The sequence below is a fragment of the Rattus norvegicus genome, chromosome 13 (genome assembly GCF_036323735.1).
Source record: "Rattus norvegicus strain BN/NHsdMcwi chromosome 13, GRCr8, whole genome shotgun sequence".
Classification (NCBI taxonomy): domain Eukaryota; kingdom Metazoa; phylum Chordata; class Mammalia; order Rodentia; family Muridae; genus Rattus; species Rattus norvegicus.
Window position 1 is genome coordinate 96024091 of NC_086031.1, and position 16532 is coordinate 96040622.

Genomic DNA, 16532 nt, shown 5'->3' on the forward strand with positions numbered 1-16532 from the left:
GCCATAATAGAAAAAAAAATCTGATCAGTTACCTTAAAATTTAGACCTTTATTCATCAAAAGACAAAGTTAATGTGCTGGAGAACTTGCTCAGAAGTTAAGAGCATTGACTGCTCTGTAGAGAACCTACGTTTGGTTCCCAGCACCCAAATGGCAACTTACAAGCATCTGTAAGTCCAGTCCAGGGGATCCAGTGCTCTCTTTTAGCCTCTGAGAGCACTGTGTTCACATGGCGCGCACACACACACACACACACACACACACACACACACACACCCACACACACACCACATCTATAAAATAAAAGTGTTTTATTTATACTTAATAATTGAATAGAAGATGACAGATCTTGAAAACAAGACACAATTAATATGGTATAAAGTAGCCATGTGTGGTGGCACACACCTTTAATCCCAGCACTTGAGAGGCAGAGGCATGCGGATCTCTGTGAGTTTGAGCCAGTCTGATACACAGTGAGTTCTGAAGCAGCCAGATATGTCTCAAAACAAAATTTATAAAGATAAGCCAGAGTCTGGCAATCACTTTATCTGTGGTATGTGTTTTAAAGAGCTCTATCCAGAGTACAGGAAGAACTGCTACATATCCGTGTACACAGGCATAAAACTCAGCCAATGAACGGGCTACAGTATTGAATGTGCAGCTCACAGGACAGGATCCACGTAGCCAGTAAGCACATGGAGCTGCTGGGCTTCACTGTGGGGCTCACTGTGGGACTATAAATCCTGTCCCAAATGAGATTCCACCTGGCAGCACCACAGGACAGACAGGAAATCCTCACAACTGTTGCTGAGACTATAAAATGGTACAATTATCTTTAAACTGATACTACTCTTCATATATATATACACATATGTGTATATATATGAATATATTTTTATATATGTGTGTGTATATATATACATATATATATGTATATCCTGTATTCCAACATTCATATTTTAACTAAACGACATGTATACAAGCCCAGAATGGTGACAACACACTTCTAACCCCAGCACTTGGGCAGAGACAGGAAGCCTGTGGGTTCATGCCTGGGCTACAGAATAACACTTTCTCAAAGGAAAAAGAGAAATGGATACATAACTGGGCATGCTCTTCTTCTGATCGGTCCAACTACCTTCGGATAAAGAAATCTTAATACACCCATAAAATGTAATGAGAAGGAGTGAGCCTAGCATGTAATGTGGATGAAGCCAGATATTTATAAAATCATCAAGTTTCTGTTTACCTAAAGCCCAAAGGTTACGTAAACAAATAATACCACTTACAAATACACAAGTAAAACGAGAACCGTGTTGACTGGGTATTAGCTTCGGAAGGAAAAAAACTAGTCTGGAGAATCCATCTGCCGTCACCCCTGTGACGTTTACTCCTGTCTTGTGGGCAGGTTGAGTAGCCATCTTACTCTCTTCAGATTCCTCATGGTTCCTCCTATCTCCTTCACGCAGAACTCAACAGCATGCAGTTCTTCATAGGCTGGCGGCCACACAGGAGAAAGACCCTTCCTTCCATCTAAAACCGAATGGCCCCTTGCCTTTCCCAGGGAAACCCCGTTCCTGTAGCCAGCCGCGTCCCTGGTATCTGATCCTTCTCTCACCTCCTCCGGCTCCACTGACTTTTTCCTCTTAACACACTAAGACCTCAGGGAAACAGGAGTGAGGGGGGAAAGGAGCCCGTGTGCGAGCTCGAAACAGAGGTGGCCTGGTCCTAGCTGCTTCTCATTCTGGCAGTGTTGCCATAGGCTCGTCTCTGGACTTTCAGCCTCAGTTTCTCCACCTGAGAAATTAGAGTGTTCGCAGAAATTTAATGAGACTCAATACATGTGCGTGGTAGGTGATGGCAGTAAAATAGAGTCCCTACTGTCAGTTTTCATAGCTCAGGGTGATTGTGCGTTTCCTACACGTGTAGAGCCTGAGAGGGCCTGAAAGGGGCCCCCCTCTTTATGTCTCTTTTCTGTTTCCACCACGTCTTAAATTACTCATCATAACAAAAATCCAACTTGCTTAAATTCTTCCCTCGATCCTTTTAAGAAGTATTTGTCTAAAAGTAATGATTGTGTGGGATCGTTCATGACTCCTTTACCAGACTTAAGGTTGGGCTGGGGCTTCTGAAATGGTAAAAATACTAGTGTTTCCATTTCAGATCCGCCGGTGGCATAACCAAGGGCTGCCTCTCGGCCAGCACTCAGCAGAAAATGCCATCTTGATGAAAAGTACGAAGCAGTGGCCACTGTTGATCGACCCACACAAACAAGCGCTCTGCTGGATCCGCCAGATGGAAGGATCCAGGCTGCAAGAGATTTCTGCTCAAGATAGCAATTACACCAAGAAACTTGTGTTCGCTATGCAATCAGGAGACTCGGTCCTCCTGCAGGTATGTGGCCTGTGTAGCCTGACTCCCCCTTTCTATAGCAGGCTGTGTTGTTATACACAGTGAGCCCAAAGACCAGCGGTTATAAGTGTCTGGGTCCAGGGGCTGGGGATTTAGCTCAGTGGTAGAGCGCTTACCTAGAAAGCGCAAGGCCCTGGGTTCGGTCCCCAGCTCTGAAAAAAAGAACCAAAAAAAAAAAAAAAGTGTCTGGGTCCTTGTTAAATAAATAGATACAGAATTGCATTTACATGGATGTACTGTATACATGAAATATATGTGCCCACATGTGCATATATGCACACACTTCAGTACTTTTATGCATTGTATATGTGTTGTATATGTGCACACATATGCAACTACGCATATAGTTTAGTTCTCTTATGTCTGTCTTTCTCTGCTGGCATCAGCAATGTGCCTTTTCAACTATTTAAGATGAGTGTGTGTGTGTGTCTGTGTGTGTGTGTCTGTGTGTGTGTGTGTGTGTGTGTGTGTGTGTGTGTGTGTGTGTGTGTATTGGTTTTTTTCAGAACATCCCTGAAATGTTCCCTCCCACCCTGAGGGCAATGCTGAAGAAGGACATTTGCCAGACAAGAGGGCAGTCCTACATCAGAATTGACGATACTGAAATTGAATACAACGAAAAGTTCAGGTAGTGCCTCTCAGAGTCAAATCTAGACGTACGTCTGTTTTCGTTTGTTTTGTTTTGTTTTGTTTTGTTTTAAGGTAAGGAACATTGAAAACTGTGTGCTTCAGTCCTGGTAAGCATGATACTAAAGGAGGAGAACAATTGCACCATGAACACCCCTTTGGTTTTGTGAGTTGTGGCTGCCACCCACATTCAGAAAGAGAGTAGGTTTTATCCATGCTGTCAGACTGTACTTGAAGGGAACTATAGCCCTGAACTGAGCTGAGCAGGAAGTCAAGAGGCCTGAAAGCCTGACCCACTTAGCAAAGAGGTCTGATTTGATCCCCACGAACAGCACAATAAAGCCTTGGCCACTTTAAGAAACAAAACTCCAGGGCTGACACGGTGGCTCAGTCACTGAAGTACTTGCTATGAACGCATGAGCATTTGGGTTCAGAACACACATGCGTAAAGGGTGACATATCCTTGTAACCTCAACAAGGGAGGGCAGAGATGACAATTCCAGAGTCCCAATGGCCAACCATCCTTACCTTCTGAGAGATCCCACCTCAGAAAATAAGGTGGTGAGCATTTGAGGAAAATAATTTGAAGTTAGCCTTTAGCTTAGACAGACAGACAGACAGACAGACAGACAGACAGACACACACACACACACACACACACTCCCCTACACAATGCATATAAGCAAACATACATAAATTCATAATAATATTTGGAACAAGAAGAGATTTCGCCTGAGGAGGTAGGAAAATGGAGATCTTAGCAGCAACAGAGACCTCACCTCAGATGATCAGTAATTAGAGTATTGGGCTTCTAGACGGTCAACCACCACCAAAGCCACTGCAGCTGGTGGACTTAAGGGTCCTTTGGCTCTCAAACTCAAACACTGAGTTCCAGGGGAAACAGCAAGGGTGATTTTGGGAAAGAAATGCATTCCAAGCTCGTAGGCGAGACATAAGTGTGGAAGCAAACAGAGCTCCTGTGCAGCAAGAAAGAGCAGGTCACAAGGCTGTGTCGTCATCAAGGGTCCTTATCTAGGGGCTCATCTGGGACACCACTCATCCCACCCACAGGGGCTTCGTATGCCTCACTAGCTTTAAGAGAGGTAACAAGAAGACAGAACCGTGGCCAGTGCCCCTAAACACATTTGATGTTTTGATCTCTGGCCAGGCCTGAAGTGTGGTCAGAACCAGGGCTATTTCTGGTCTCCATTCAAGGACAAGAATGAAGCAACTTCACAAAGAGCTGTTGGGGGTGACAGTCAACAGCCACAGAAACACCGTTCCCAGGGAAGAAGCCTTTTGGGTCATGTGAGACCATTGCTTCTGTGTGGGCAGAAGTAGGACAGTCATAGCAACTGTGGCCAACTGACACCAAGAATGGATGCCTTCCAGAGGGTGGGAAGAGGGTGCTGATTTAAAAGACAAGACTTGGGAACAGAACTCTACACACACACACACACACACACACACACTCTCTCTCTCTCTCTCTCTCTCTCTCTCTCTCTTTCTCTCTCTCTCTCTCTCCCCTCTCTCCTCGCTCTCTCTCTCACATACACACACACATTCTCTCTCTCTCTCTCTCTCTCTCTCTCTCTCTCTCTCTCTCTCTCTCTCTCTCTCTCTCTCTCTCTGCCTCAGTCTTACCTTTTAAAAATAGAGCATTGCCCTGCTCCAGTAAGTTGCTACATAAACAAGATAAGACCTAGAATCTCAGTCTTCACAGCTTCTCTAAGCCAACACCCTCCGCCCTCCCCTGCCCTCTGCCCAGGTCCTCTTCAGCCAGAGTCCAGAAAGTCCCAAGGAGCTGATACCTCTTGACCCAAATCCCCCACTGTCTTATGCTCTGAGCCTAGAAGCCATTCTTTACAATGAGGTAGTGGTATCAAAACTCCTATGACCATTTGTCTTCCTCCTTGCCTTAGATTAAATAAATCTAGTATGGATTTAATTCGTATCCATTTTTAAACTCTTAAATACAGGCTTGCTCTCATAGCATAAAGCAAAACATACACTGAGCTCAAAGATGAGCAACACTGCAAATGGATCTTTTCACTTCCAGGAAAATACCGTTCATATTTTTTAAACATTTGGTTCCATTGTTTTCTCTGTAAGCCCTTTGAATAACTAGCGTCTTTCTCGTTTTTTAGGTTGTACTTATCTACAGAACTAGAAAACCCCCATTTTTTCCCATCCGTTTATAACTTCGTTACTATCATCAACTTCACGGTGACATTCCAAGGCTTGCAAGATGAACTCCTGTCTACAGTAGTAAGTCACGAAGTTCCGCACTTAGAAAATCAACGGGCCCAGTTATTGGAGAGCATTTCTCTTGATGCCATAACTCTGGAGGAACTGGAGGATAAAACATTGACCTTGCTCCAGAAAACAGAAGGTAAGGAAGGAAACTTAGCACAATCAAGAGACTTTAAAGTCAAGGAAAAGCCGTGAGTTTATCTTCTGATTGGTAACAAAAATGCCGAGTCTCTGCTAGTACCAGATATCCAGTCAGAATGGGTGAGCCCTGCCCGTCAGCCCTGAGTCAGCCGTGAATGTTAACTCCGTTTGGTGCTCACATCTGACCACCAAACACTTGACCTAAAGTTTTAAGCAAATCTTAGCAAGGCTGATTGACTCCCTCCCAGTGCTGTGCTCACCCCAAGCACCTCCTGCTACCTCACGCCTCAGGGCTGGCTGCAGACACCAAAAGGTTAGGGCCACCAAGTGTTAACCCTAAAGGACCTTTCGTAGAGAACAATCAGGTTAAAATATGGCATTTATGAGCAAAGGAGTCACAATTGTTTTCCTTTTGCTGGGAGAATATCTAAGAATATCTTTTGTAGCAGTAAAAAGTTTGTGCTAACTTCCCAGCTCACACGGACATAACTCTGCCGAAGCCAACCGGGACAAAGTGCCGTCTACCTCACCCTGAACTGTCTCTGCATTTTAATCTGTGTCCCATGAGGAGACGCCGTATGTTTCTCACATAAAGCAGCTCTCGAGGTTACATGTAGAACTTGTCTATAAGCTTAGTGCACTTGTTTCCCTTGGTTTTTAATACAAATGTCCAGAGAGGCACCTGACCGACCTTGAGTGTCACAGACAGGTTCTGCCTTCTATTCCTTTTTATGGTTTGGTTTTTTAAAGAAGAATCTGAGAAGTCCAGGCTATCCTCAAGGTGGCATTCTTCTGCCTTAGCCTCCAGTGCTGGGATTGGAGCCCGGCACACCCCACCCCTGTAGATTTACTTTTTATATTCACTGTGGTTAACCAATTACTGTTGGCCAAATCTAAAGGGGCCTGGCTTGGAGTAAAGCCTGGTGTTACCAGATTCTTTACCAAAGTAAGCTGAAAACTAGGAGGCTGGAGCGGTGTCTCTGCAGTGAAGGTGGCTGCGCTTCCCGGGGCCCGGGTTTGGTTCCCAGCTCCCACTTGGCAGCTCGCAAGCATCTGTAAATTCAGTTCCAGGGGCTCTGACGCCCCCTTGTGATCTCGATGGGTCCTGCACTCACATGGTACACACACATGCAGGCAAAACATTCATATGCATAGAATAAAAATAAATCTTTAAAATAAAAATAAAAAAAACAAGACTCATCTATAGCCCTAAGTATGGCTACAATCTTTTGTTCCATAACATCATGGCGGGGCAGTTTATTGATTTGTTTGTTAATTTTTTTACTCTGCAGAGCCTTTGCAAGTATATTATGGCTTCTGGTTTCGTGTTTCTGTGGGACTCCTGAGTGTACAATCGAGTGTTTCTCTGTGTCTTCCTCTGTGTCCTGTGCCTTCTCTGGGGCTCTCTTCCTTCTCTTTTGTTTTATCCTGTAATGATATGTTTGTTTTTGTCTTATCTTATTACACTTTATTTTATTATCATCCCTTAGAAGCCAGTTTGTTTTCTAATGAGAGACAGGAAGGGGTGTGCCCAGGTGGGAGGGGAAGGGGGCAGGATCTTGGAAGAGAAGAAGAGGAGAAACCATAACCACAATAAAATCTATTTTCAATAAAAGAAAAAACAAACCTTGATGGGGTTTGGTGTTCGTCTGAGTGCTCTGCAGTGCATACACAGGGCACCAGTTGGGCCAGCGAGGTGCAGAGGCACGGGCGCTGACGTTCTGTGACCCACTCATAGGAAGCAACTGAAAATAGTTTAACGCCCATCAGAGAGGCGCGTGCATCTTTTGTGCCTTCATATTTTTATATTCATGCCCTGCTAGGTGTTGGCTCTATTAGAGCATTGAGATAATTCTAGCTGCTAGCACCGACCAAAATTGAGTTTTAATTAAAAATCCTTTTTAAATGTTTTACTTTGTAATTAGGTGCACCCAAGAGGAGTGTACAGGTGCCTGCAGAGCCCAGAAGAGGTAGAGATTTGAGCCACCCAACGAGGTGCTAGGAATTTGACATGAGTGCTGAGAAGAGAACGTTGGTCCTCTGCAAGAGCAGTGTATACCCTTAATCCATGAGCCATCTCTCCAGCACCCATAATTGTTCTTTAAAAATGTAACTAAAAAGCCAGGTGTGGTGGCACATGCCTTTAATCCCCGCACTTGGAACACAGAGGCAATTTGGGACTTCGTGAGTTCAAGACCAGCCTAGTCTATATTGCAAGATTGGTCTCAAAGAAAGGGAGGCAGGAAGGGAGGAAGGGAGGGAGGGAAGAAGAAAAGAAGGAAGGAAGGAAGGAAAGTTTGTAATGAAAATCCAAGGGGCCCTTTGAAATAAAGAAGTGGGAAGAATTTCTTGGTCTAATGTTCTGCTTATTCAAAAGTTGCAAACTGATAACAGTTGAGGAATGACCCTCGCTAGTCAAATGAAAATAGCAGAATATATTACATAATGGTATGCTTGTTGCGGTCTAGATTGGGGGATGGGCTAGTGATCAAACCCCAGGGTCTTGTACATGCAGGTAAATTCTCCAACCACTGAGCTACACTCCCACCATCTGTGCTTTGTGTGTGTGTGTGTGTGTGTGTGTGTGTGTGTGTGTATGTGTGTGTGCGTGTGTGTGCATGCGTATAAGGTCAAATGTATTGTTTATGATGAAATTGTTACTATGTTGCTGTAATAAAATAGAATTCAGAAAGAGTTTTTTAAAGAAGACAGGAGTGGAACCTGCACACTGAGAATCATATTTCTTATAAGTATGACATACTCATTTCAAATCTTTCAGAGTAACTCTCCCCTGAAGTCCACGCCCACCCTTGGCTCTGTCTTTTCTTTTTCTGAGCTCCTCTTTCTCTCCTAAGCCTCATGTTTTAGCCTAAATTAAACTTCCTTTGATGAAACTTCCAACTCTGCTTTACTAGGAAAAGAAGAACAAACCCGACAAAAAGCCTATGGTGAAAGCTGTCACGATGCCCAGAGCAGGGAAGTTGCCATTTCAAGAGGTTTTCACTTAAATTCCTGATTTGTTCATTTTTAGGAAGTGTGTTAGATGATGAAGAGATTGTAGAAACCCTGAGAAAATCCAAAATTACTTCCAATGAGATTTCCAAACGCATCAAAAAAACAGAAAAAGCAGAGAGTGAAATTCAAGCAACTCGCAAGAACTACCTTCCCATCGCCACGCGGGGCGCCCTGCTTTACTTCGTGGTGGCCAGCCTCAGGCAGGTGGGGTATATGTACCAGTTCTCCCTGGAGTGGCTCCGGAAGGTTTTTGTTTCCTCTACAGTTTCCAAAACCAAAGACGAAAAGCCTGATTGGAAGACAGATGACACTTCTCAGGAAAAAGTCGATGAGGTTTCCCTAAGTCCCTCAGACCAAGAGAACCTGGAGAGTGAGAGGACTCCCTTAGCTGAGAATATCAAAAATGTGATAGACACGCTGACAAGAAATGTGTTTAAGGTGGGTTTCCCAGCACTGCCTCTCAGGCTCGCATGACAGACGCGGTCTCTGAAGGTGCCCTCGTGTGACAGATGTGGTCTCTGTAGGTGGTCTCTTCGGCTCTATTTAATGAGCATAAACTCTGCTTCTCCTTCCGACTTTGCACGACCATCATGAGGGATCATTCCAGTGACACTCTGACAGCAGACGACATAGGATTCCTACCAGAAGAGGAATGGAACATCTTTTTATATACTGGCATTTTGATAAATATTAAAAATATATTCTCCAAGCCTAGACTAAATAGTAAGTACAAGTAATGTCTCTGAATGTATTTAAAAAACACTAAAATATGTTTCCTTGTAAAATATTAAAAGGTTTTGAGGGTTTCTACTCTGTAATTGAGCTAAGTTCTATATCAGGTTCACCAGTGTGTGAGCATGCAGTTACACGCAGCCACACGCAGCCACACGTAGCCACACACAGTCACACACAGTGCTTTATTTGCTTGTGAGAAACAAGCAAGCCTAGAACTCATGAACCCCCTGACTCATTTTTGAGTGAATAGATAGTAAATAAATAAATCATAACTGGCAAGATCATGGTGGTCGGAACGTAAAGCAGAAGGCCTAGTTGTAGTGAATAGGGACACACATTGATTACCATGCCATCAGGCCCCTTCCTGAATAATGATATTTTGTTTACTATTGAAATCTTGAGCCATCAAGCATACCTATCTGTGGTAGTTTGAGTAAGAGTGGCCCCCAGAGGCCTGTGTGTTTGAGTATTTGGTCCCCAGTTAATGGAACTGTTTAAAAAGGATTGGGGGTGTGGCCTTGTTGGAGGAGCTGGATCATTGAGGGTGGGGTTTAAGGTTTCAAAAGTCCATGCCAGGCCCAAAGTCTCCCTGTCCCTGTCCCTCTTCCTGTCCCTCTCCCTGTCCCCTCTCCCACTCTCCCTGTCCCCTCTCCCCCGTCTCCTTCTCCCTGTCCCTGTCCCTGTCCCTTGCCCTCTCCCTCTCCCTCTCCCTCTCCCTCTTCCCCTCTCCCTCTCCCTCCCCCTCCCCCTCTCCCTCCTGCTTGTAGATCAGGATGTAAAGCTCTCAGCTACTGCTCCAGCCCCATGCCTGCCTGTCTGCTTCCTGCCATGATGATCATGGACTGACCCTCTGAAACTGTGAACAGGACCCTAATTAAATGCTTTATTTTAAAAGAGCTGCCTTGATCATGGTGTCTCTTCAAAGCAATAGAACAATAAGTAAGACGCTGTACTTAATTAATGACTGAATTTTTTTTCTTTTCTTTTTGTTTGTTTTATTTTGTTTTGTTAGGGTAGACTTAGCTGTATTGGAACTCATTCTGAGACCAGGCTGGCATCAAATTCAGAACTCAGAGATCAGCCCGCCTCTGCCTCCCAATTGCTGGAATTAAAGGCGTGCGCCACCACTGACGTCATGACTCAACCTTTTAAGCTCTGTTATAGCAAAAGCAATGCTGAGAGGGAAATGTATGATGTAAATATATAAAAGTAGATCTCAGGATTGGAAAATGGCTCAACAGTAAGAGCATATACTTCCTACAAAAGACTCAAATTTAGATCTAGTATTCACATCAGGCAGGCCACAGCTGCATACGACTCCAGTTCCGTGAGGATCTGATGCCTGCCAATACCTGGACACGCACGCACATACCCTCATACAGGCAGACACACATACCAACAATTTAAAAACTAAAATGTTTAAAAAAGTGTGAATGTCTCACACTTTCTCGTTTAAAACTTGTTATAAGAGTGCATTTCTATTGAATAAGTAGGTTATGTTCACATAAAAGCAGATAAATAAGGGGCTGGGCAGAGCTCAGTGTTTAAGAGCTCATTCTTCTTAGAGAGGGCCCAGGTTTGGCTACCAGCACCCACCCTGGGTGGCTCACAATTGCCTGTAACTCCAGCTCAGGGAGACCTAGTGCCCTCTTCTGGCGTCTTTGGGCAACTGCACTCACACGCATGTTCACCCACACAGACATGCACGTGTATACATATATTTAAAATAAAATTTTAAATAATTTAAAATAAAATAGTTTAGAATAAAAATAAGTCTTTAAAAAGAGAAGTCAATGTCATAGAATAAAGAGCCCAGAAATTAACTTATATATTTGCGTTCAATTATTGGGAAAATTGAATGGGCACATGTAAAAGACTGAACTTGGACCTTTATTTATACCAAATACAAGCATTAAGTCTAAAGGGATTAGAGATTCAAATGTAAGGTCTGAAGCTATAAAAGATTGAGCAGAGGGAGACGATGGCTCAGTTGGCAAAGTGCCTTCTGTACAAACATGAGTGAGTAAGTTCAGATTCCCAGCACCCACATCAAAAGCCAGGCACAACTACGTGTGCCTGTAGCCAAGCTCACTGGCCAACCAGTGGCACTGACTCTGTGAGCTTCAGGGTCACTGAGAGATGATATTTCAAAATCTGAGCAAAATCACCAGCCATTGATCTCTGGCCACTGCATGTGTACACATGTGCCAGCACACACACATGAACACACCACACACACAGACACACCACACACACACACACACACACACACACACATACTACACATACTCCAACATACACTCACACCACACATACATATACACACACAACATACACATACCACCACACACATACACATACCATACACACACATATACACACCACACACACAACACACACCACTCACACTACACATACTCCAACACACACACACATTCACACCACACATACACCACACACATACATACATAGCACACACACTACCACACACACAACATACACGTACTCACACATACTTTTTTAAAAGTCCTATCAGGTAACAAAGAAAAAGGTCTATGTTATTGGTATTAGTCACTAGTACAAAACACCTAAAAGAAATAATTTCAGGAAAGAAGGAATTATTTAGGTTCACACTTTCAAGAGTGTTAGACTCTCGGGACATTGATCTGAGGAATGAGATCAGGGGCTTTCCAGCACAGCTCAGCCACACCTCAGTGGATCAGGAATAGCAAGCCTGGGCTAGAACCAGAAGCAGAAGTGGATTTTCACTGTTAAAACCCACCCTACTAGCAGGCCCTTCCTTATAAGTCCCAGAGGTTCTAAACATCCCAGACATAGCTGCTGGCCAAGGACCACCCTTCCGCCCGTGTGCCTGTGAGGAGCACTGGCTGTGGCAGTGGCCTCTAACCTTTATGTACCCCTGGTGGAATTGAGACTATGAAGACTAGAATGACATTTCCCCAAAACATTAAAGACAGAAAAGTCGGTTAACTCAACAATCCCACTCTAGCTGTATGTCCAAAGGATCGTAGCAGAATCTGGAAGGCATACTGGAGGTTGTATTCATAGTGGTGCATTTATGATAGTGGACAGGTGTATGTAGCCACGTGTCTGCCAACGGATGGAGGGGTCAGCAAACTTTGACCTTATAGCAGTTGGAATAGGATTAAAAAGAAACGCGATCCCGTCACACACTGGAGGATGACTGGGCCTTGATAATGTTTGTTGAATGGGGTAAGACAGTCACAAAAATAGAAACACCATCCTATGAGGTATCTGAGGACGTCACTTTACATAAACAGAATAGGCTGTTGGCCATCAGAGCGTGGAGGAGGAGAGGGGAGGGGAGTTGTATGTGACTGCAGAACAGATTATGCAGTACAGAGGTCCATGCTGAAAGGGTTAAAATGGTCAGTGCTGGCTGTCATTTCTTCCATAACAAAACGTATCCAGTCAGTACGTCTGGCTGTTGCAGTGCTGGAAACAGAACTCGTGGCTTCATGCACGCTGGACAAGCGTCCTGCCTTTGAGCTGCAGCCCCAGCCCCTCTAGATTTTTGCATGTTATGTGGTTCTTTGCTCAACCATCTCCTCTGTATCGAGTCACTGGAAGGTGCAGGGTCTCTCCCTCCTGTGACTGGTTGCCCCTCTCTAATAGGTATCTTTGAAATACGGAGAAAGGAGCATCTCCAGTGGGTGCTGGACCTCAGGTGGAGACAGTGCCAGTACATCAGCAACCAAATGGAGTCCTTCTCCCTCCTGTGCAAGTCACTCCTGTCAAATGAGCAGCAGTGGAACGCCTTCAGGGACTCGAAGGCCGTGTACTCCCTACTAAGCCTGCCTTTCTTCTCAGATGAACCCTCACTTCAGAAAACACCCAGATCGGCGAAGGAGGGTAGGGACCCTTAGCTCTTTAACCTAACCTTACTAAATGTGTGCGGGCATGCGCCGATTTTCAGTGTGTGAAGGTAGCCTCGTGCCGTGGTGCCCACCTCTAATCCCAGCACTCCGGAGGCAGAGGCAGGTGCATCTCTGAGCTTGAGGCCAGCCTGGTCTACAGAGTGAGAGCCAGGACAGCCAGGGCTACACAGGGAAATTCTGTCTCAGACAAACAAACCAAAATGGTAGATCTCACCAAACAGTAGTGAGGACGTCTCTGTGTTCTACATGGCACGTTTGAAACTGGGCAAGCCTCACGATAACCTTAGCAAGGAATTTTTATGAACGACGCTGTTTAGGTGAGAGGCCGGTAGGATTCTGGCCTCTGGGAACATTCGACATGGCAGCATGTCATTACGGCACACAGGTTGGTCCTGAGCCTTGCATGGATGGACTCCTCATTTGATGGAGCACACATGTGTTCTATAAAAGTTACGCAGGAGCTGGACACACAGCCCAGTAGGACAGCATTCGCCCCACATAGCAGATGGGTTCAGTCCCCAGGGCATGAAAAGAAAGAAAAAGTTACCCATGAAAAGCCCGGTAAGCCCCGGGGAAGAGCTGCCCAGAAAGTGGGTCTTTACGGGTTGCCATTTTGTCATAGCACCTACTCTTCTTTCTTCATTGAACTCTGCTCTCTGTTTTTCTTGCCACCTTTCCCTACGGTACCCCACCCCACCCCACCCCCACCGTGGGATGCAGCCTGGCTTCTTTCCTGCCACCTATTTCTCCATTTTTTTGTTTACTTGCAGAGTTTTGCTACAATGCACAGTAACTTGGTATAATAGCATCGGCATTCGCACGCCGATGAGGGTAACTCTCTCTGTCTGAAATTCCAGAAGTAGAAATGCTGGCTGGTAGCCCCTGCCAAGTTGACTTCTTTAAAAATCCAGGTTATATATTTTCGCCAGTGGTGTGCTCACCCCTTATCTTTTCTCTAACTTTTTTATTCTTGATTAAGTGTGTGTGGCGGGGGGGGGGGGGTGTCCACGTGAATGCAGGTGCCCACAGAGGCCAGAGGTCTCGGACTCCCCTGCAGCTGGAATTAACAAATGTTGGTGAGTCACCTGACATGGGCGCTGGGATTCTAACCTGCGTCCCCAGGAAGAGCACCGTGTGATCTTAACGGCCGAGCCATCTCTCCAGCCCAGGTGCCCGTTTTTTGATTAGAAGTTTGCCCTTTTTTGAGTTGTACCCACTTGAAAAGTTAACACTTCAATTTTAACACACCCTGTTGGCAAGTACTTCCCAAAGGGGTATTGGCGATGTAATTTGCCTAGTCGCACATGGACTTTAACCATTTTCACAGTGAATCACTTACCTCTTTTTTGGTGACTACTGATGTCGATCGTTTCTTTTGTATACGGGTATTGTTCGTTGGCTGAAAGGACCTGTAATAGGCGACGTGTATGTCATCAGTTTATTTTTATTTTTCCCTCCTCCCTGCTTTTCCACTTCTAATGAAGAAGCCCTGCCCCCACACACTATTACTTCATTTTGTGTGTGGGTCACTGTTGTTATTTTGTTTTGTCGCATTTGTCACTAATCTTTCTGCGATCCATAAGATGTTCTAATATAAGACAAAAAGAGTCAGTAACTTTTATGTGAAAAGAACAAACTCAGTTAACTCTTCTTGTAAAGTGAGGATCTTTTTATTTTGTAAAGAACTCGGAGTTTACCTACTCATGGTTGAACTCACACATAAGTAGGCAGGTTAGACCTGCGTCTACTCCCTGATGAAAGGGTGGTTAGTGTTGCCCAGGTCCTAGGACTAACGCTCACTTGTTTAACACGCCATGTTTCCTTTGGTGACTTTAAAACGTAAGTGTGTATCATAACGTATTGTAGTAGCACACCTGTCCTGTTGCTAATTTCATTCTCTTTCTCTTGGTGATATGTAGCCGAACTTCTGGATGAAAATGACGAAATGCTTCACCCTATAACTTTTCCTTGGGAAAAACTCACTCAATTTCAAAGGCTTATCTTGGTAAGATATGCTAAGTCAAAAGATTAAGATACTAAATACCCCAAGTAAATTTATCGGTAGTTTGAACCCCTCAAAATTAATTTATAAACAAAATATACTTGACTTTGAAAGCTTAAGTTTACCAAGCCTTACTGGAGGAGGGCACCAGCATTCCACTCTGATGTTCTGTCCTGCAGTGATCATGTCCCTAATTCATCCTCCGTGGACGAGATGAAGCCCTGAGGGACGAACTGGGTTGCTCACTGCCACCACTGTCTCCCTGTACTTTTGAGACTCATCCCCCCTACAGCACTTAGTTTCTGCCCTCCTCCTCTATGCTGTAATTACAGGAACAGAACCAGTCCTTTAGGGAGAAGGCAGCAGCTGCCCAATCTGGTTATGACTGGTAATGTGTCTGATTCCTGGGTTTAATGTCCAGAAGCATATGGTTGACTCACAGCTAAATCACATTCACCAAACTGGCACTTAAGAAGGCACCATCTCATATAGCTGAAGTAGAGAAGAGAGGGGGAAAGGGAGGAGGACGGGGAGGGAGAGGTGAAGAGGGAGGGGAAGGGGAAGGGAAGGAGGGAAAGGAAGGGAGGGAGAGAGACGGAGAGGAAGGGGGAAGGGGAGAGGGGAAGGGAGGGAGGGAGAGAGGGAGGGAAAGGGGGAGGAAGGGAAAGTGGGGAGGGAGAGAGATGGAGCCGGAAGGGGAGGGGGAGGAAGGGGAGGGAGGGAGAAAAAAGGGGAGGGAGGGAAAGGGGAGAGGGAGAGAGATGGAGCGGGGAGGGGGGAGTGGGAGGAAGGGGATGAAAGGAAAGAGAAGGAGGGAAAGGGAGAGGGCTTTCTTTTTTCATGTTTTTTTTATTTAGGCTGCAAGCAGAAGGTATGGCCCAGATTAGATGTGGGTCTTCCCACCTCAAAGATCCAGATTAGGAGTGGGTCTTCCCACTTCAAACTAAACAAAAATCCTGCCCCCAGATGTGTCTCACTTTGAGGTTTTAGTTATTTCCAAATGTAGTCAAGTTGACAACCAAGAATAGCCATCTGGGGAGGGGGGCTTGGGGGGGCGGTGACAATGATGAACAGATAGGCTCATCCGGAAAATTTCCACAAGTATCTGTGGTTCCTTGTGAAAAATAATTTAGAAAGGGGGAGAATGAAATATAATTCACCATAATGTTCTTTCTTCTGTCTTCCTCTCCCTTCTACCCCTCAAAAACAAAGTTTTTGTGATTAAAACTCCCCCAAGTGCCCAAAAGGTCATTAAAGACGGGAGGCTCAGCAGCTTGATGGTGGCCACAGATCAGGATCCCACTTCAGAGCCTGGCTTCTCAGCAAGGAAGCTGTCAGTCCAGTCTGATCATTGTGGTGGTTTGAATAAGAAAGCCTCCCTCCAGTAGGCTCATCCTTCTGAATGCTGAGTCATCAGGGAGTGGCACT

At 45.0% G+C, this 16532-nt stretch overlaps 1 protein-coding gene across 9 annotated transcripts in view; it reads left to right on the forward strand.

Moving 5' to 3' along the window:
* Positions 1-16532, forward strand: part of Dnah14 (dynein axonemal heavy chain 14) — a 216593-nt gene that overhangs the window by 170356 nt on the left and 29705 nt on the right. For 8 of the 9 annotated variants that reach the window (XM_039091477.2, XM_039091479.2, XM_039091482.2 and 5 more), the window contains 7 exons: positions 2163-2393; positions 2918-3039; positions 5186-5430; positions 8464-8885; positions 8972-9170; positions 12840-13076; positions 15022-15107. In XM_039091477.2, coding sequence (XP_038947405.1) covers positions 2163-2393; positions 2918-3039; positions 5186-5430; positions 8464-8885; positions 8972-9170; positions 12840-13076; positions 15022-15107 — 1542 coding nt within the window. The remainder of the gene's footprint in view (positions 1-2162; positions 2394-2917; positions 3040-5185; positions 5431-8463; positions 8886-8971; positions 9171-12839; positions 13077-15021; positions 15108-16532) is intronic. The other variant, XM_063272768.1, reaches the window with a different exon arrangement.